The sequence below is a fragment of the Giraffa tippelskirchi genome, chromosome 5, assembly GCF_054371585.1.
Source record: "Giraffa tippelskirchi isolate mGirTip1 chromosome 5, T2T-mGirTip1v1.2.pri, whole genome shotgun sequence".
Lineage (NCBI taxonomy): Eukaryota > Metazoa > Chordata > Mammalia > Artiodactyla > Giraffidae > Giraffa > Giraffa tippelskirchi.
This window is the reverse complement of record NC_137279.1, coordinates 104,867,196-104,888,719: the sequence shown is the minus strand read 5'-3', so window position 1 is coordinate 104,888,719 and position 21,524 is coordinate 104,867,196. Positions and strand designations below refer to the sequence as shown.

The following is a 21,524-nucleotide window of genomic DNA, read 5'->3' as shown; positions in this document are numbered from 1 at the left end:
GATGATAAGAAAAGATCTCTGCTCCTTAAGAAGCTTAATGTAAGTATAATGTATGTAAGCTTTAACTATAAAATATATAAATTTACTATAAAATCCTTGAATAAGAAGAATTTTAGTTTTCAAAATAACTAATCATTAAATACATTTAAGGTTGAATATGTTCTCACTCTAAATTCTAGATATATAATCTAGTAATAGTAATAATAATTTCATACATTCACACATTTTTGTAATTTTTTTGGTGAATATAAGACTTCCAGCTTCCCATCTTTAAATTCCAGAAATAGAAAGGGGTTGTAAAATGATCTCGTATAGTTTCCCTCCCAAATAAAATGATCATTTAGCCTTGGTGTGAACATTCTGAATGACAAAAAAAATCACTTAAAATATCTTTCTATTACAGATAGTCCATCTCAGGTGGGACCAAATCCTCCTTGTCACTTGGTCTTAGACCTATCTTGTAAAGTTGCACATCTTACCTACAATCTTTACAAGGATGTGTGAACTTCCTGAACGAGCATGTAAATGTCCTATGTATGTACATTCCTCTGGGAAAGGGTATACAGCTTTCTTTCATCAGGTGCTCATTGCAGTTTATGACGACTTCCAAAAAGGTTATGAACTACTGCTCTAAAAATGTCACACAGAATAAGTCCACATAAGACTCCTTGAGATATCTGGGTACCATGCATGCTAAGAGCATACTCTTCTTTAGAAGAAATACCACTAATGTTTCAAATTGTTTGCCCTCCAATTTGTCAGTCTCATGAGATATGACATGGAGAACTATATATAAAACTCGAGATGTGGTCTGAACCTGTATAAGACAGTAAGATCAGGGACTGCTTAGAGTTGAGTATCATATTTTCACATAACATATATGACATTCTGCCTCATAATGATTGGGTCTAGTCTTTTAAAAACCTAAATGCAGGGTTTTATATTTAAATAGCACATGTGAAAGCTACTGTTTAAACTGCAAAGTGCTATATCAATCTGATATTATAAAATCTGTTTTGACATCATTGTTGCAATCTGCTAAGATTATTCTGAATTATGATTTGAATACCAAATGTGTCTCAGCTTGGTATCATTTTTCAAACGTAATAGGTAACTTCTCTAAGCCTTTATTCAAATGGATTAAAATGTCAAACCTAGAAAGTAAACTGTGAGCTCTGCAATCGGTCATTACAAACTTCCCTCCAGGGTGCCATGATCAGTTAAACAACAAAATCTTCTTTAGCTATAACTATTTAACTAGTGATAAAAATCTTTTCTTTTTAAATTCAATTCATGTACAGCATCCCAAATTCTACTTAGGAAACGTTATGCTAATTTATATAGTTTCCCCAACATTACTTACGAAGTGCTATGTGTGTTGCATCCTCTAAAGGGTAACCTCGTTTTGCAGAGTTGATGACACAGAACCCAACAGAAGACATGGACTGCTCTCTGCAATCAAACAGAAAACACAAAAATACTACAAACCTTCAGAATAACTAAATAAAAAATACAGCTTTATTTCTCCTTTCCTGTCCCTTCAACAAATCTGCCATAGTTAACCCAACTGCACTATGTAATAATTATCTTAATATGTAACTTAATGGTACCATTTGGGGAAAATACTTTCTGAGTAAAATGGGAACAGGTTGAATTCTCAAGTCACCTAAATCCATTCCTTTTATTGTCAAGTTTGAGATGATGATGAATTCTACTTTCAGGGTCCTCCAAAATTATCTAAATTCCTCAAAATTTGACTTCAAAGCTAGGTTTCATTTTAAAACAGGGCCTTTAACAATATACGGCATGCTATGTCTAGGAACTGAGTTAGCCGTACTTTGCCAGCTGGAGTACGTTTCTGTAGCAGCTGTACAGGGAACTCTCAGCGGCAGTGCGATAGCGGCTCTTGTACTTAGGTCCCACCGTATGAATGATGAACCGGGCAGCTAGATTAAATCCTTTGGTCAATTTTGCTTCACCGGTCCGGCAACCTGAGAATAATGGAGAATATGTAAGTCATGGAGTTATTAGGAAAAACAATAACAACAACAACAAACCAACAGAACAATGCATGAAACAGAGAAAGTATTAAGAACTTTGAGAAATTTCAGTTAAAAATATGGACTGAACACAAATATTTGTCTCTAATCACCAAATGACAGTAAAGCAATACAATAGGTATAAAAATGGAGACAAAGAGGGTGAGAGAGAACATGAAGCAGAAAAACACACCAAAAAAATTTTGGAAGGAATAAAGTCAGTGGACTAGAAGCAACTGATTAAGCAAAGCAGAGAAACCTAACTGCTTGCAGAAATGGGATGACCAGTATGAAGCAAACTGGTGTGCTCTGCAAGGCAGTGCTGGAGAGAAGACAGACTGGTCTGATTCAAATCCTGAATCTACCATGTTCCTGCTATGACTTTGGACAAAGGTTTGGCCGCCAATTTCCTATATAAGAGAGACACTAGTAGTCCTTACTTCACAGGATTAAATGAGTTATTAATATACGCAAAGTGAATTCAGAAATTAGCTATTAATATTATTGTTCCAGTTATTACTGAAGAACACTAAAAAGGCTCAGAAATTGGAGGTCCTAAGAACTTCCGAAGACTATACTGTGAAGTGGATCTAAAAAGAGTCTGAGTTAAAAGTCTGTATAAAAACTTTCAATCTGCAACAACCTCTCCCCCAGCCAGGTGATGACGTCTTTACCACCACAGCAACAGGAAGATTTATTCTCAGGAGATACTGAGCTAGAGAGTTTCTGGACTCCAGAACCCCAGGCCCGGCTGAAAAGATGGGATTTCATTAAAGTGTTATACTCAAGAGTAATAGCTCCAGATCTCTGCTCCTAAGTGGCTTCTAACACAGACATTCATGCTTATACCCCTGGAAGGTTCTCTTTCAGGAAACTAAGAGGCTCAAATCAAAGGGCCTACAGATTCTGATAAATTAGGGATGGTTCCTCAATGAAACAACAGCGTTCCTGCTCATCATCTGCTTCAAGATCCACCAAGCAATTACTGACCCCTGCCTGTGCACACAAAGCTTCCCAGTAGCTTCTCAATTCTTCCCTGCTGAGTAAGCTGACACTTGAGGATCACCAGAAGTGAGGAACTATTTCTGTTGTTGTTCAGTTATTAAGCCGTGTCCAACTCTTCATGACCCCATGGACCGCAGCAAGCCAGGCTCCTCTCTCTGTCTTCCACTATCTCCTGGAGTTTGCTCAAATCCATGTCCATTGCATTGGTGTTGCTATCTAACTATCTCATCCTCTGCTGTCCCCTTCTCCTTTTGCCTTCAACTTTTCCAGCATCAGGGTCTTTTCCAATGAGTTGGCTCTTTGCATCAGGTGGCCAAAGCATTTGGAGTTTCAACTTCAGCATCAGTCCTTCCAATGAATATTCAGGACTGATTTCCTTTAGGATGGACTGGTCTGATCTTCCTGCAGTCCAAGGGACTCTCAAGAGTCTTCTCCAGCACCACAATTCAAAAGCATCAATTCTTTGGTGTTCAGCCTTCTTTGGGGTCCAACTCTCACACCTGTACAATGCTACTGGAAAAACCACAGCTCTGAATATACTGATCTTTGTCGGCAAAGTGATGTCTCCACTTTTTAACATGCTGACTAGGTCTGCATAGCTTTCCTTCCAAGGAGCAAATGCCTTTTAATTTCATGGCTCCAGTCATCGTCCACAGAGATTTTGGAGCCCAAGAAAATAAAATCTGTCATTGCTTCCACTTTTCCCCTTCTATTTGCCATGAAGTGATGGAACCAGATGCCATGATCTTAGTTTTTTTAATGCTGAGTTTCAAGACAGCTTTTTCACTCTCCTCTTTCACCCTCATCAAGAGGCTCTTTAGTTTCTCTTCCCTTTCTGTCATTAGAGCACCATGTGCCTATCCGAGGTTGTTGATATTTCTCCCAGCAATCTTGATTCCAGCTTGTGATTCATCCAGCCTGGTAATTTGCATGACATACTAAGCCTCTCACAAATGCAGCAAGGAAAAGGCAGAGGACAAATGCTAAAAAAATAGACATTGTTTGGACTTGCTTGGTGGTTCAGTAGTTAAGAATCTGCTTTTCAATGCAGGGGACGTTGATTTGATCCCTGGTCAGGGAACTAAGCGGGGAAGGCAATGGCACCCCACTCCAGTACTCTTGCCTGGGAAACCCCATTGACGGAGGAGCCTGGTAGGCTGCAGCCAATGGGGTTGCGAAGAGTTGGACACGACTGAGCGACTTCACTTTCACTTTTCACTTTCATGCACTGGAGGAGGAAATGGCAACCCACTCCAGTATTCTTGCCTGGAGAATCCCAGGGACGGAGGAGCCTGGTGGGCTGCCGTTTATGGGGTAGCACAGAGTCGGACACGATTGACGTGACTTAGCAGCAGCAGCAGCAGGGAACTAAGATCTCACATGTCGCAACTACTGAGCCCACGCGCCACACCGAGAAGCCCTTCACCACAACTAGAGAAAGCTCACGCACCATGACAAAGACTCAGCACAGCCAAGAAAAAAAAGACAATATTGGGAAGGAAAATTTAAAAATGAGCAAAAAAACTTCCAACACCATAATTACTGCTCTTGGAGAGAGAAACAAAACATAGCACATCTGAAACAAAAGCAGAAGGTTATATTTTAAAAAACAAATATTCAGAGAACAGGAAAAGGCACTTATCTCATTGCTATAGCTAAGTGAAAAATATGACAGCAGGCATAAAAAGTTCATTAGACAAGTTAAAGTTGAGGAAATCTACCAGAAAATAAACAGATGGAAGACAAGAGATAATAGATATAAAACGTGGAGGATTAAACGGGAGGTACAGATTCAATCAGGTTTCTTCAAAGTCAGAGAATGCAGAGGGAAAGAAATTATTGAACAAATAAAACAAGAAATTTCCCATAATGGAAAGATGTAAGTTTCTAGACTCAAAGAGTGCATGAAATAACCAAACTAGACCATACCACAATATAAGAATATCAGAAATAAAGATGAGATCATAAAAGTTTCCAGAAAAGAAACCAGTAAATACAAAGTATCTGGAATAATAACATCACATTTTTCAGGAGCAATAATGAAAACAGAAAACAATGGAGCAGTGCCTTCAAAAGTCTGGAAAATAATTTCTAACCTAGAATTTTATTTCTATCCAAACTACCAATTAAGTTTGAAGGTAGAAGTAAGATCTCAATAGTTTTGCCCCCTTTCACCTTTCTCACAAATATTATGGAAGATTTACTCACAAAAATTAAAACCTACATCAGAGAAAGGGAACTGATGTTACCAGTTTTATTATTACAGCTTTGTAGTATAGTTTGAAATTAGGAAGTGTGTTGCCTCGACCTTTGCTCTTCTTTCTTTGGATTTCTTTGGCTATTTGGAGTCATTTGTAGTCCCATAAGATTTTAGAATTATCTATTTCTGTGAAAAAAACCACAGGAGTTTGGACAGGGATTGTACTGAATCTATAGATGGCTTTGAGTGGATATTAACAATATTACAGTAACAATTTTACTTCTTTTGGATTTGGATGCCTTTTGTTTCATTTTCTTGTCTAACTCTTCTGGCTAGTTGAGGTATGTTTCCTCTACATCAAATATTTTAAGAGTTTTTATCATGAAAGAGGTGTTGAATTTTGTCAAATGCTTTTTCTTCATCTGTTGAAAGGATGATATAATTAAATTGCTGCTGTGTTTGGTTTGCTACTATCTTGTTGAGAGTTTTTGTATCCATACTTATCAGGGATATAGGCCTGTATTTTTCTTTTCTTGTAGTTTCCTCGTCTGGCTTTGTTTTCAGTCCTTGTAAAACAAGTTTGGAAGTATGCACTTCTTAACTTTTTGACCGAGTTTGAAAAGAATTGAAATTAATTCTTCTCTATATGTATATATATGGTATAATTCACCAGGGAAGCCACCAGGTCATGGGTAATCTTTGTTGGGAGGTTTTTGATTGCTGATCTAAACTCCTTACTCTTTTTGCCCTTTCAGATTTTCTGCTGCAACATGGTTTAGTCTTGGTAGGTTGCATGTTCACTAGGAAGTTATGTTTTTTCTAGGTTATCCAATATTTTGGCAAATAACTGTTCATACTAGTCTCTTATAATCCTTTGTCCTTCTATAGAGTTAGCTGTAATATCTCCACTTGCATTTAAAATTTCATTTGAGTCCTTTTCCCTTCTTTGGTTAGTCTGGATAAACATTTCTCCTTTTTTTATTTTTATTTTTTTAGTCTTAAAGTCAACTCTTTATTGCTTTTTTTCAATTATTTTCTAATTTTATTTCTGCTCTAACATTTATTATTTCCTTCCCCCTTTGATAATTGTAGGTTTAGACTGATCTTTTTTTTTTTTCCTTCTAATTCCTTGAGGCTTAAAATTAGGCTGTTTGAGATTGTTCTCTTCTCTTCAGTTTAGTCACTCAGTCATGTCCGAATCTTTGCGACTCCATGAACTGCAGCACACCAGGCCTCCCTGTCCATCACTAACTCCCGGAGTTTACCCAAACTCATGTCCATTGAGTCGGTGATGCCATCCAACCATCTCATCCTCTGTTGCCTCCTTCTCCTCCTGCCCTCAATCTTTCCCAGCATCAGGGTCTTTTCAAATGAGTCAGCTCTTTGCATCAGGTGGCCAAAGTACTAGAGTTTCAGCTTCAACATCAGTCCTTCCAATGAACACCCAGGACTGATCTCCTTTATGATGGACTGGCTGGATCTCTTTGCAGTCCAAGGGACTGAATTTGGCAATAAGGAGTTTATGATCTGAGCCACAGTCAGCTCCCGGTCTTGTTTTTGCTGACTGTAGAGAGCTTCTCCATCTTCGGCTGCAAAGAATATCTGATTTTGGTGTTGACCATCTAGTGATGTCCATGTGTAGAGTCTTCTCTTGCGTTGCTGGAAGTGGGTGTTTGCTATGACCAGTGCGTTCTCTTGGCAAAACTCTATTAGCCTTTGCCCTGTTTCATTCTGTACTCCAAGGCCAAATTTGCCTGTTGACTTCCTACTTGTGCATTCCAGTCCCCTATAATGAAAAGGACATCTTTTTTGGGTGTTAATTCTAGAAGGTCTTGTAGGTCTTCATAGAACCGTTCAACTTCAGCTTCTTCTCTTCTCTTAATGTAGGCATTTATTGCTGTAAATTTCTCTTACAATTGGGTTTAAAAAATTTTTTTATATCCCATAAGTTTGGCATGCTTTATTTTCTTTGTCTCAAGTTTCTGATTTCCCTTTTGATTCAATGGTTTTTCAGAAGTATGGTGCTTAATTTCCACATACTTGGGATTTTTTTTTCATTTTCCTTTTGTTATTGATTTCTAGTTTCACACCATTGTGGTCAGGAAAGATTCTTTGCATGATTTCAGTCTCTTAAATTTGATAAGATTTGCTTTGTGGCCCAATATGATTTACCTGAGAGAATGTCCCATGTATGCTTGAGAAGAATGTATATTCTGGTATTTTCTGTACATGTCTGTTAGGTTCATTTGGACCATAGTGTTATTCAGGCCTGCTGTCTCCTTACTAGTTTTCTGTCTGGATGATCTATCCAGTGTTTAAAGTAGGGCAATGATGTCCTCAATTATTACTGTATTGCTGTCTTATTTCTCCATTCAGTTCTATTAATATTTCTCTTTGATACATAGGTGCTTCAATGCTGGGTGCACACATATTTACAACTGTTATATCCTCTTGATGAATTGATCCCTTTACCATCATATTCTTCTCACCAACTCTGACAGAAAGTCTATTTTATCTGATATAAGTATAGCCACTCCTACTCTCTTTTGGTTTCCATTTGCATGGATTATCTTTTAGTCTCTTCACTTTCAGCCTGTATGTGTCACTAAAGCTACAGTGAATCTCTTGTAAACAGCATATTGTTGGAATTTTTTTTTTAAATCCTTCAGCTACTCTGTGTCTTTTAATTGGAGAATTTAGTTCTTCTGCATTTAAAATAATTATTAATAGGTAATTATTGTCATTTTGTTAACTGTTTTATTAGTTTTTTTTTTTCAGTCCTTTATCCTTTATTCCTCTCTTACTGTATCGCTTTTTTTAACTAGTATGCTTTGATTTCGTTCTCTTTATCTTCTGTGTATCTATCATTACCTTTTGTGTATCTATCATAGGTTTTTTTCTTTGTAGTTATCATGAGGATTACATCAAACATCTTATAGATATAATTGTCTACTTTAAGCTGATAACAAATCTTTACTTGTGACATTATAAAATGATGCATCTGATACTATTTGTGTTTTCAGTAGAAATGATGCATTATCTCCTCTGAGTCTCATAAGTTAAAATTCCAGGGAACGTCTATTCATTTATTTATTAGCTACTGAAAGGATGCCTTTACTGTTCTTGGTACTGGGTACACATGCAGTAAGTAAGACATGCCGTTCCCATCCTCATGGAGTTCAAAGTTTAATGGCGACATAATCATTACATAAACAATTCATAAAATTACAATTAAGAGCTCCAAGAGAAGTACTGCAGGCTGGAAGCATATACCATGGGTAGACTGATCAATTCTGAAGTAAAAGAAAATAGTGCTTTGAGGAAGAGATGTAAGGAAAGACTTAAGAATAAGAATTAAGAATTAAGAGAGAACAATAGTACATGCAAAATTGAAAAGGAGCTGGATAACAAGGCAACACGAGATCAGTTTAGTTCAAGCACATTGAGGAAGGTAAAAGGGGACCAGGAAGTGAGTGAGTGAGATCTTGCAAGCCCCTGGAGACCAGTATAAGGAGTCAGGATTTTATTTTAAGTGTAATGAGGGGCCACTAAATGGTTTGGAAGCAGGGGAGCAATAAGAAGGGATTTACAATTTAAAAAGAAAATACTTCCTGTATGCGGAAAACAGATTTAAGAGAAGAATGGATATAGGGAGACCAGTTGGGAGGAAAGCAATGGCTATAATCCACACAGGGATGATGGCAGCACAGGCTAGGATGAAGGCAGTGGTAACACAGAGAGATTCAAGATTGATTTAGGGCTTAATGACAGACACGTGGGGAAAAATAAAGAGCAAAGTGTTAACCCTAAAGATTTTTGCATGAGAAATGAGGTGGATGATGATAGTGCCATTTTACTGAGACAGCAAATTCTTACCTAAGAAAAGTTATTAGATTGAGCTTTCCCATTCTGAACTTGGGTAATTAATATTTTAAACTTACTGCAATACTTTTATATTCATCCCTGTCAATTTTTCCGTTTTTTGGCTCATACTTCCAGTCAGTTCAGATATTTAAGAATCTTTAGTCTATAGCCTAATGTCTCTCCTCTGTTACTCCTCTCACCATTTTTATCATCTACAGATTTAGTAAGTCATACTTTGTAATCATTTACTAAGTTGTTATTAAAAAAGTTAAAAAGAGGACAGACTTAAGTATTTAGCCCTTTAGTGCATCTCTGATAATCTTTCTCCAGGTTGGCACTGATTCATTAAGCAATACAACCGAGGCCTGTAGCTAGCACCATATATAATACTGAACACTTAGGATGTGCCTAGCACTTAATATCCATTACATAATTTATTCTTCATGATAATAATTTTTTCCATCTTCAAATACTCATTGAGCTCTTGTTATGTGTCAGGAACTGAGGTAGGGATTATTATCAGGGACTACTATCATCATCCCCATTTTAGAGATAAGGAAACTGAGGCTCAGAGGCAAAGTAACTGGTCTTAAGTCACATAGTTAGTCAAGGACAGAGTTATAATATGAACCTCAGCTTGAAGACTCTCCAAAGATATGCTACTAAAAATTGAGTTTTTATTTTGTAAACTTAAATTTCATTATTTTATTTTTTTAAAAGTCTTAAGTCCAGATTTAAGGTGTGAGAATACACACACACACACACAGACACACACACAGACACACACACAGACACACACACACACAGACACACACACACACACACACAGACACACACACACAGAGGCCATCAGGAATTTTTCCAGACCAGTTACTGTTACTCTTTTCAAAGAACTTCTCAGTTTTATCCCTAATACATTTTGTAATTTCTACATGTTTTTCATGGCATCATGCTTTTAGTTAAACTGAGGGCTTTCTCCCCACTTCTGCCCTCACAATCAAAGTTTACTTTCTTGATCAGATAATCTAACTCTTCTCTCTCTATCCCTTCTCTCATGGTCAACATTATAAATGTTCCTGTTCAAATTCTAATATCTTTATTAGGTTAGAAACCAATAGTCAGTGTTAAATGGCAGTGGTCTAAGAAAGACTTATATAGATGGGATTTGTTGTGTACATTTTAAGAAAAATTGCTTTATTTCATAAATATTTTTTATAAAATGGGATGACTAAATTTCACAATATTCTCTTTGCACTCAAATAACAATAACAAAAAGTTGCCAGGTTGGCAAATTAATAAAATAAATGCAAATAAAGTAAACAAGATTCCTCCTGTTTCCAATTCCAAAGAAATATTCCCAGAAGAATAACATTCTTGTTAAAACAAACAAACAAAAACAGCAAATACAGAATTAACCCAGAATGTATTTGCTCTTAAAATGCACTTTGGATTTTTGCTAGTAATTCAATTTCATTACAGAAGTGCAACACTCTTATATACCAACATTCTTATATACACTTTTATATACCAGGAGGTATATAAAAATTTCTCTATCAATATCAAAACTCAATAAAAAAAGCTTCAGTTTAGACAAAGCATAGTTGTTTTATAAGGCTTATCAGTGCAAGACAATCCACAGCCAAGAAAATGTAACCAAAGGTCTAACCAGCTATGACAACTGTCATTTTAAAATTCAGGAACACGACAGTGTTTTACTGAGTAAAACTCAGTAAAAAAAGCATTCAGTTTCTAACACATTGTAGGTTTATCAGAGGCTATAATTTAACAATAACAAAAGAGCTACATCTACTTAGAATGAAAACTATACTTCTTCAAACATCAAAATATATGCTTCCTAAGCACTAACAGACCTAAGAAAGTTCACTTACCTCTAAGTTACTGGAGGTCCTCCTCCAAATCAGGCCCTGCAAGCCACCTACCTCTAAGTTTCTGGAGGTCCTCCTTCAAATCAGGCCCTGCAAGCATGAAGATACTTTCTGACACAGGATTCTTATCCGTAAGACTTTCATTGCTGGTATTCACAATAGCTGTACAGTTCAGTAATGCCACATCTCCTTTCCTGAGGAAACAAATATTAAGAGCAAGTGTAGGGAAGAGGAGGCAGATAAGAATGTTAGTTTCTGATTCTTTCAAAACAGTCTGTCTTCACTGCCTTCACAACATTGGTTTTACTAGTTCACAAACTTAAGCAATAGTAAAAAGCTGTTCCTAATTCAGAAAGGCTAATAAGGCATCTCAGATAGATCCTGAATGAAAAGTGCTACAACTGTGAAACCCATAAAACTATCATGTCATTCCTTGGCTTCTTCCATATGCCTGTTACATTGTAACAGAAATCTTACAGAGCTGAAAGTAGGTGGTTTTTAGAGTTTAAACACAGCAACATTATTCGTAACAGCCAAAATGTGGAAACAACCAAAGTGTCCATCAACTAACGAACTGATAAACTAAATGTGGTATACCCATGCAATGGAATATTACTTAGCCATAAAAAGGAATAAATTACTGATTCATACTACAACATAGATGAATCTTAAGAACATTATGCTACATCACAATTGATTCCATTTATATTAAATGTCCAGAATAGGCAAATCTAGAGCTAAAAAGTAGATTAGTGGTTGATTGGAGCAGAGTGTTGGGGGTGGGTACATTTATTTACTAGCCCCCAAGATTGAGCAATAGTAAAAAAGTTGTTCCTGACTCAGAAAGGCTAATATACCATATCAGATCTTGAATACAAGTGCTAAAACCTTGAAACTCACAAAACCATTATGCCATTGCTTTGCTTCTTTCTTAAGAGATGTGTATAAGATAGGGAGTGACAGCTAACGAGTACAGGGCTTTGGGTTGATGAAAACTGTCCATGGTGATGGTTGTACAACTTTGTGAATATACTGAAAACCACTGACTTGTACAATCTAAATTAGTGAATTGTATAATATATTAACTGGGGCTTCCCAGTTGGCTCAGTGGGTAAAGAATGCACCTGCGATGCAGGAGACTTGAGTTCGATCCCTGGGTTGGGAAGATCCCCTGGAGGAGGGCATGGCAACCCACTCCAGTATTCTTGCTTGGAAAATCCCAATAACAGAAGAGCCTGGTGGACTACAGTCCAGAGGATTGCAAAGAGTCAGACATGACTGAAGTGACTGAGCATGCATGTATGATATATGAACTCTATCTCAATGAAGCTTTTTTAAAAACAGCTTTTAAAAACACTTTTTTATAAACGGAAGTGTACTACTACTACCAATACATGCAACAATATAGCTCAATTCTCAAATAATTATGCTGAATGAAAGAGGCCAGACTAAAAAAAAAGTACGTGATTCCATTTCTAGAAAATGCAAACTAATCTATAGTGACAGAAAGATGAATGGTTGCTTGGGGATGTAGAAGCAGGGAGGAGCAGGAGAAAGGGATTACCAAGAGATACACAAAAAACTGTTGGGGGTTATAAATGTATTCACTATCTTGATTCCGATGACTGGCTCACAGGTATATGCATGTCAAAATTTACCAAACTGCACACTTTAAGTGAAGTTTATTGTATATCACTTATGTCTCAATAAAGCTGTAAATGTATATGAAAAGTAATATTTCAATAATGAGGTTTTACAAAAAGAGTTTAAAAAAAATTATGAAAAAAAGAATTTAGAAGAAATTATGAGAGTATTATATCACAATATGATTTAAACAAGGAATTACCAAAGAACCACTTTTCCATTGATATCCTTATTGTAAAGAAAAGGTGATCTAATAGTCTCTTCCTGGTATGTTTCAGCTGCAGTCTCAGAAGCATTTAACTGATCTTCACAAGAGTTGCCCCAGCTTGGTAGTGTATCAACATCCACAAACTGGGAAGGTGCACCCAAGGGATCCATGGAATGGAAACGTCAGCTTGTCTTTTCCAAAATTTCTCAGCAATTCAATATTCACTGGAGACTTTAGCTTAAGAGAAAAGAAAGAATCATTTTAATAGAGAAGCACAGATACTACTTTACTTCTTTTAGAGCAAAAAACAAAACTCTACTGTGAATTGCTCCAATAGGACACTGTGTGATTATAGTCACTTACATAGTCCATTAAAAAATCAAATGTACAACAATGAATTACTACTGTTTTTTTCAAAGTAGAAAGAAAGAGAGATTATTTAAACATAAATTACTTTCAAAGAATTAGTCATTTAAATAATCACACAGCCCACCAGTTCTACTCTCCAGAAACACAGGACTATTCACTCAACATTCTTTGAGTGTCTGCTACTGGCAGGGTGAGGGGAGTGTTACATACTGCAAGAGATACAAAGATAAATAATATGTACAACTTAAAGAGTTCAGTCTAAGGTGGATGGTGAGAAGCAGGGAGGTTACTGCAATCAGGTAGTAAGAGATAACAAAGGTCTAAACTATGTAGAGAAGGAGGAGGAGAGGAAAATAAGATTTGTGAGGCAACATAAGGAAGCCTTAACAGGATCTAATGATTAAGAGAATATAGGGTATGAGACACTGATGTGGTAGGAGGTTGGTTGTACAGAAATGTAGAAATTAAAAAAGAAGAGTGATAGGAAGACACACAGTGTCAAGTACCACAGAGAGCTCATGGGAAATTTAACATGAGAAAAGGATATTTCATTTGCCAATAAGTCAAACAGCTGTTTCAGTAAAACGGTAGATTCACTCATTCAATACATCTTGGGAAGCATCTGTTAGGTGTCAAGCACTGTTTTAGTCACTGGGGACACAGCAGTGAATAAGATAGAGCAGTCCCTGCTACGCAGTCCCTTAGACAGCTCATGCTTCCTTGGAAGGACATGAAACACAAACAAGCAAGCAAGCAAGCAGGAATCTAACAGAATGGCTGGAGGCAATAAGTATTATGAGGAAAAAGGTGATATTTGAGCAGAGAGCTAAATAAAGTGAGAGAGCAAGCCATGTAAAGCTCCAGGGGGGTGTGCCAGACCAAGGCAATAGCAAGTACAAAGGCCAAAGGGGCAGGAGGGAAGGTACTCTGTTCCAGGAAGAGTGTGGAGGTTGGTCTGGCTAGAGTAGAATGAGCTAAATAATGAGTAGCAGGTGATGAACTTGGTGAGCAAGGAAAGGTCAGATGAATCAGTCTGTAAGTCATGATAAGAGGTTTAGATCGTAACACAAATAAGGGCAAGCTATTAGAAGATCCCTATAAAGATAATGACTTAATATAAATAATATTTGAAAAGATTACTCTAGCTACAGTGAAACTGAGTGGGGGCAAGAGTAAATGCAGAGGCCAAGAGAAAACAAGTGGAGTAATCCAGGTGAAATGGTGATGAAGGTGGTGAGGAATGGTTAGAATTGGATGAATTTTGAAGATAGAGTCAACAAGACCTTCTAAATGCACCTGAGGGGTGAGGGAAAAGAACAAAGATTACCCTTAGATATCCTGCTTGAGCAGTCAAATAGACGGTAATGCTATTTACAGAGAAAGAGAAGACTGGAGTAGGTTGCAGGTGGAGTAATAATCAAGGTCTTTTTTTCCTTATGTTTCTGCATGTGTTAGGTTTGAAATGCTCATTATATGCTCAAGTATTTGTATCAGACATGCAACTGGTTACCTGAGGCTAGAGCACAAAGAAGAAATCAGGTTAAATTTGTAAAATTTAAAATTGGAGGTCTCAGCATATAGATGCTATTTAAACCTATGGAAACTGGGCAAGACCACAGAGACAGAGAACGCAAATAAAGAAAAGATCCAAGGACTCAGTCCCAAGGCAAAATTTGGAGGTTAGTTTCATGCTGAAACTTAACCAAAATATTAAAAAATCCATTAAAAGTTTACTTTCACTTTGCAAACTTGAATGTCAAATTACAGGACAAAACCACTTACTTTAAAATAACTTTTTTCTCCAATTCTAGGTAATACTCATAGAACACTTGAAAAATACCAAAAAGGGGAGAAAAAACTTTCAAAATCTGATGTAGTTCCTACCTTTTTCTGTGATAGGTACATATAATACAATTTTGAATCCAGTTTATTTAGTATTTTAAGGGAAAAATTTCCACATGAAATTGCACTTTGAGGTAGAAGCAGGTTGGTAAAAGCTTGGGCTCTGGGCTTCCCTAGTGACTTAGATGGTAAAGAATCTGCCTGCAATGCGGGAGACCTGGGTTTGATCGCTGGCTGGGAAGATCCCTTGGAGAAGGGAATGGCTACCCACTCCAGTATTCTTGTCTAGAGAATTTCATGGATAGAGGAGCCTGGTGGGCAACAGTCCACGGGGTCAAAAAGAGTTGGAAACAACTGACTAACAGTTCACACTTCTGTTATCAGAAGGCCTGAGTTTGGGTCTAAGACCTTCCACCTAATAATTAATTATCCTTGACTCTGAACCAGAGTTTTCTTATTTCTAAAAGAGTTAGAATGACAGTTCTTTTTGAGGATTAAATGATTATCATCTGTAAAATTGCACAGCAGACCACCTGGCACAAAGCGAGGCACAATAAATGCTACGTGTTATAACCTTCTCAGTCAATATGAAAATCACCCGCACCACTGCTGAGATACAGATGTTTTCACATGTGGCAAAGACCAAGATGCTAACTGTCAAAGATTCCCTAATGAGCACCAGATAAATCAGACACAAACTGCTGAATTAAGATACACTCTTATTTATCTGCCCTTGTAATGATTTGTTAATCCCTAACACCTAGATCAACCCAACATCTGTTTTCTCTGATTCTGCTCCTGTGCCATTAGGGAAAGAAAAATCAGAAATTATTCTCTCTGCTGTCAAAACAAATGCATGTTTTCTTATGTCAGCTGGGCCCTCCATCAACACTGAGAGAAAACTGTTTGAGTCATTCTTGGATGACTATGCTACTCCACACAGCATCCATGGCAGACAGCCTTCAAGATGTCTTTCAATGATACCTGCTTTCTGATGTGAATGCTCCTGTGTAGACCTCTTCCTTATGAATAAGGCTGGCCAATGTACTCAACTGGATATTGCAGAAACAACAGTGTGTGACTTTCAAGGATGGATCATAAAAGATATTGTGGCTTCCGCCATGCTCATTTGGACTGCCTGTTCTGGGGAAGTGAGCTCTCGTGATGTGGGGACACACTCACGCAGCTCATGAAAAGGCCCCTGTGTGGAGAAACTGAGTTCCTGCCAACAACCACCATCAACTGCCAGACACAGGAATGAATCACCTTGCATCCTCCAGCCCCAGCTGACACCTTGACCACAACCTCATGAGAAACCCTGAGCCAGAGCCACACGACTAAGCAACTTTTGAATTCCTGACCCATAAAAACTGTGAGGTAATAAATATTTATTTGCCTATTATGTCCCAGGCATTCATTCATTCAAGCACTGTTAAGTGCTGAGTCTCTAATGGAAAAGACAGCCCCACAAAAATCGCACAAACTTATAATCATAGCAATAAGTACATATTACTACAACAAAGAAGGGGAGGCTCTTTAGGCTGAAGAAGCAGAGCATGTCTCTTCCAGAAAGTGAGAGGTGAGACCAAAAGTAGCAGAAGAGCAGAAAGTGGACATCTGGGTGCCTTAAGGTACCAAAAGGCCTAAGACACTAAATAAACAAAAGAAAGCCACTATGGAAGGTATGGTGAGCCACGAGGTATCAGATCTATTAGAAATAAGCTTTCTAATCTTTACAATAATCCCACAAAGTAGGTATTAGAACTCTTATCTTACAATGAGAGCCTCAAGACCCAGAGATTCAATTACCAGCTCAAGGTAACAGAACTAGTAAGTTGTACCTTGAGATCCAGATGGAAGACCAGCTGACAATAAAACCCATGCCATTTCCATTACATCATATCACATTGCTTCCCTTCTTTTCCTGATGCTCTGAGAAAAGAGAAGTCATTGTTCAAATTACCTTCTCTACAAATCAAAATGTCTCTTATCTTCATTCACTCTTTTCAACTTGCAAGGGATTTTCAGTGTATTTCACACTTTTAAGCTTGCCAACGGGGAAGGCAATGCATCCCACTCCAGTACTCTTGCCTGGAAAATCCCATGGATGGAGGAGCCTGGTAGGCTACAGTCCATGGGGTCGCTAGGAGTCGGATACGACTGAGCGACTTCACTTTCACTTTTCCCTTTCATGCACTGGAGAAGGAAATGGCAACCCACTCCAGTATTCTTGCCTGGAGAATCCCAGGGACGGGGGAGCCTGGTGGGCTGCCATCTATGGGGTCACACAGAGTCGGCCACGACTGAAGCGACTTAGCAGCAGCAGCAAGCTTGCCAAATCACCTTCATTTAAGCCTTTTACTGCACCTGACTAGATCTCCTCTAAGGGAAGGTAAGAACATCGAGTTTCCCTTCGCAACATCTGATCTCTCCTTCCCCTGAGTCTCCTACTCCAATTTTTTTTTCCTACCCCATTTCTTCAGAATACCAACAAACGCCACATTTCACCATTTAACTTTTTAAGAGTAATCTGATTCACAGCTCTTTCTTTTCCTCCAAGTACTTAACCCACTGCAATTCTGCTTCCATCTTTGTAACAAGACTAAACCTGCTTCTTCAAGGTCAACAATAATTCTCCAAATGTCAATTCCAAGAGCTAATTTAATTAAATTTTAGTTGCATCTACTATTTATTATTCCCTCCTTGAAACTCTATTATCTTCTTTGCTAGTACACTTTGGTGGTTCTCCTACATCTCCAACCACATCTTGTCAGTATAATATAAATGAGTAGTAATAAGTATTCAGAGATCTTACTGTAGGGCAAAGTTTAATGGCATTATATGAAAGTGTCATGGTATTTAACAAAGGGTGAATTCTTTTTCAGTTCCGCCTCTAAACAGAAACATATTTTTCTCATTAAAAAGAGATTTAAATCCCCCCTTCCCTCAACACACATACCTTGGCAATAAGGCAAATGGAGCAGCAAAGCCAAGCTAGTCAGGACAACCTGATCCCTGATCCTTAAGGAACAGGGGTTCTTAACATTCTTGGGATCACAGACCCCTTTGAGAAAGATAAACACCCTTTTACCAAACTGTGAGTACATGAGCTCATACAAGCACTGATCTGGAAATAAATCTGAGGGGTTTTCCAGACTCAATTAGTAATTCCACTGATAAAGGAATACAGAGTGCTTAGGTGATGGAAAGAGGAGAGAAAGGCTATAATAATCTACAGCTGTATACAGAATTTCAGAAGGCTTCCCAGGTGGTGCAGTGGTAAAGAATCCATGTGCTAGTGCAGGAGACATGGGTTTGATTCCTGGGTCAGGAAGTTCCCCTGGAGTAGGAAATGGCAACCTACTCTAGTATTCTTGCCTGGAAAATTCCATAGACAGAGGAGCCTGGTGGGCTACAGTCCATAGTGTCTCAAAGAGTTGGACACGACTGAGCACACACACACATACAGAATTTTGGATAGCATTAAAGAGGAGTGGGACTTTCTACTGAAAAATCAATTGATCATTTCTGTATTTTAAACAGGTTCATAAGCAAACACAAAACCTTAGTAAAAAGGCTCCTGAAGCAAGACTTTTATGACCCAGAATCTGAAAGTTTACCTAGAACAAACAGAAGATTCCAGAATCAGACCTACTTCCTTAGCCATACTATCTTAAGGGTTGTCTTCAGTACCTCCCTAAATGAGGATAAAGAGAACTCACAATGTATCTTCTATAATTCAAATTTGTAATGAGTATAAATAGTTCTTATTACAGTGTAGCTTGTCTTTTTTCTCAAAATCTTGTCATCTTCTAGTTTAAAAAGTCCTCTAAATAGTGCTTTATAAGATTAACTGGATTGGCTAGAGAGATCAGATTTTTAATGTTCAAGACAGGGCAGAATCAGGCAGAACATCTTAGATCACTGTCTCAAAAAAACCCGAATTTTGCTTGAATAAGGAGAAAACGATACCATTTAAAAGAGAAAAGAACTCCAAATCTGTCTTCTTGCTCTTCAAAATGCTTACATTGATTAGACAGGCCTGTATAAAAGTACAGAGTTGCTGGTCTGTGCTTTTGATCTCCACTAATTACCAGCTCTATTTCACTGTTTTTGCATAAATTACAGGTTTACCATTCTTTATGTCTTTGTATTTCAATATTTAAAATTTCAGGATACATTAGATACTTCTGCACAAAAGAACAAATGGAAGCAGTCAAATTATGTCAACAATAAATACAGTATAACAAAAATATTTCTAAGCTGTGTCAATGACCCAGGTCAAATCTAACACCATCATTCAAAACCAGCCAGAGCACAAGCTCCAATGGTAAGTTAATACTATCAACTTTATATTAAAAGAACTTTACTATGTGTCAATTACAATATTCATACATTGAGCAAGTCTGAAACTTTGAAAACTAAGGTTATGCTCTTGAAGCGGTGTATTGGGAATTTATAAGATGCATTATCTTAGCACTCTTCACAGTTGCTCTTAAAACAACTTTTATTAAAATTATTTTTCTATTTGTGGTTGTCCCTCCCCATAATATTTAATAACATTAATTTTTGGGAGAAAATCATGACTCATTCAAATACAAAAATGAACATGGTTTAAGATTTTAACTCACAAAGGAACCTGCCAGATGGCTGATAAAGGGAGGCCCATAAATCAGGTACATTAATAGATCAAGAATACTGAACCCAAAGTATATGAGGCAAAACCGAACATCTAAGAGACATTTCCATGTCTATAGACAAAATTATTTAGTATTTACATTAGTTATCAACAGTTTACACAATTGTAAAATAGATTTCTTAGAATCAGATAATCCAAAGCGTATCATCAAGACTGAATCTAGACTAGTGAAGCACATTCATCTCTCATATATATAAATACACACATTTTCATGTATGTAATATAATGCACATCACCTTAAGACATATTAACCATACCTCCATCCATCCTAGGTCGCTTCAGTCGTGTCTGCCTGTTTGTGACCCCATGGACTGGAGCCCACCAGGCTCCTCTGACCATGGGGATTCTCCAGGCAAGAACACTGGAGTGGGTTGCCATTTCCTTCTCTAGGGGATCTTCACCACCCAGGGATCCAACCCACATTTCTTAAGTCTCCTGCACTGGCAGGCGGGTTCTTTACCACTAGTGCCACCTGGGAAGACCAGGTTCCCATACACGTTCACCTAAAGGCTCCATTCCTCATCAAACTTACTGAAATAATAGTCTATTGCTACAATTACTTCCCTTCTCGTTCATCCAACCCACAGTAAGCTTCTTTCAAACACCTACACTTTTACATCTATTTACAGCCTAATCATATCCATTCTCTACTACCGCAATTTTCTTGAATACGGCAGACTAGGTAAACATGTCTTAAAAACTCAAGAAACGCCTGAAGAAAATCAGATAATATAGGTAAAAGTCTAATTTCTAGGCTGGCTGAAGCTATCCTGTACAGTAAGTGAAGGGACAGTCTTATTTTATATAGCTATATGCTAACTTTAATTTTTCACAGCTACAGATATCAGAACTCCTTCCTGTGCAGCGCACTTCTAGGCTGCCCAAGAATAAATCGGACGGAACTAGAAGAGAGAAAAGCTAATTCCTACTTGGTAACAGAGCACCTAAAGCCTCAATTACCAAGCAAGGAGGAGTCAGCGCTGGTCACTTCCCCCTCCTGCGGCCAAGGAGCGGAAACCAAAAGCCAGACCAATGTCACTCCAGGGACTGCGGGGATCCAGACAACTCAGCATCCTGGGCTCGGTGCCTACTCAGCCCTGATTCGAGCCGCTCTCGATTCGTGGAACGCCCAGTCCACACGGACGACCACACAGACTCGACTCTGGGGCTACAACCAGCAGGCACCCGGCCGCCCAATTTCATCTGCATCCCAGGGCGCGCGTCTCCCCGGAGGCAACAGCAGCACTGTTCCTCGTGCCCGGCTCTGCCTGCCCTGTCTTCTGGTGGGTAACTTGTCCCTGACAGCGCCTCGGGCGAGAGGAACCCGAGCAACAGCAGCAAGAGAAGCATCAGGCTCTTTTTTTGCAGAGAACGGATAGAACCAGCCTTCTCCGCCCGCACCCACAGCGGGGGCCAAATCCCGCGCGCCGCCCGTCGCGCCCCCGGCCCGCTCCGCCCCGCCTTTCCTCCCGGCCTCCGTCCCGCCTCTCACAGCATTCCGGCGGTTCCATCCGGGCGGCAGGCGTGACGGGCTAAGTTTCTCGTGGAAAGCGGCCGAGCTGCCTCGCCGGACTGCCCTTGCCAGGCGTTAGGCGGGTAAGACGAGCCAAAGTCCCAAGAGGCTGGAATGACCAGCTGCAGGAGCCGTGAGCTGCGAAACACCGCCTTCCGCTCCCGGCTGATGCTCACCAATCAGAGCCCGGCTCTTACGTCAGTTCCCCCAGAAGGCAAAGGGAACGTTGGGCGGAAGAGGGTCCGTGAGCGGACC

General features: G+C 38.6%; 2 protein-coding genes across 12 annotated transcripts in view; one reads left to right on the top strand and one right to left on the bottom strand.

Moving 5' to 3' along the window:
- GDAP2 (ganglioside induced differentiation associated protein 2) overlaps window positions 1–21,419 on the bottom strand; it is a 99,983-nt gene extending 78,564 nt beyond the window's left edge. For 3 of the 8 annotated variants that reach the window (XR_014054595.1, XM_081492956.1, XM_081492963.1), the window contains exons 1-5: window positions 21,249–21,419; window positions 12,841–13,083; window positions 11,049–11,188; window positions 1,838–1,991; window positions 1,364–1,452 (exon numbers count right to left, since the gene is read on the bottom strand). Coding sequence is in view for 7 of the 8 variants with exons in the window: in XM_081492956.1 (XP_081349082.1) it covers window positions 1,364–1,452; window positions 1,838–1,991; window positions 11,049–11,188; window positions 12,841–13,016 (559 nt within the window). In the remaining variant the exon portion in view is untranslated. The other 5 variants (XM_081492958.1, XM_081492962.1, XM_081492959.1 and 2 more) reach the window with 5 other exon arrangements.
- WDR3 (WD repeat domain 3) overlaps window positions 20,762–21,524 on the top strand; it is a 38,300-nt gene continuing 37,537 nt past the window's right edge. For 2 of the 4 annotated variants that reach the window (XM_081492952.1, XM_081492948.1), the window contains exon 1: window positions 21,247–21,352. The gene's annotated coding sequence lies outside the window, so the exon portion shown is untranslated. Of the gene's footprint in view, window positions 21,040–21,246; window positions 21,353–21,524 lie in introns of those variants that run through there. The other 2 variants (XM_081492953.1, XM_081492949.1) reach the window with 2 other exon arrangements.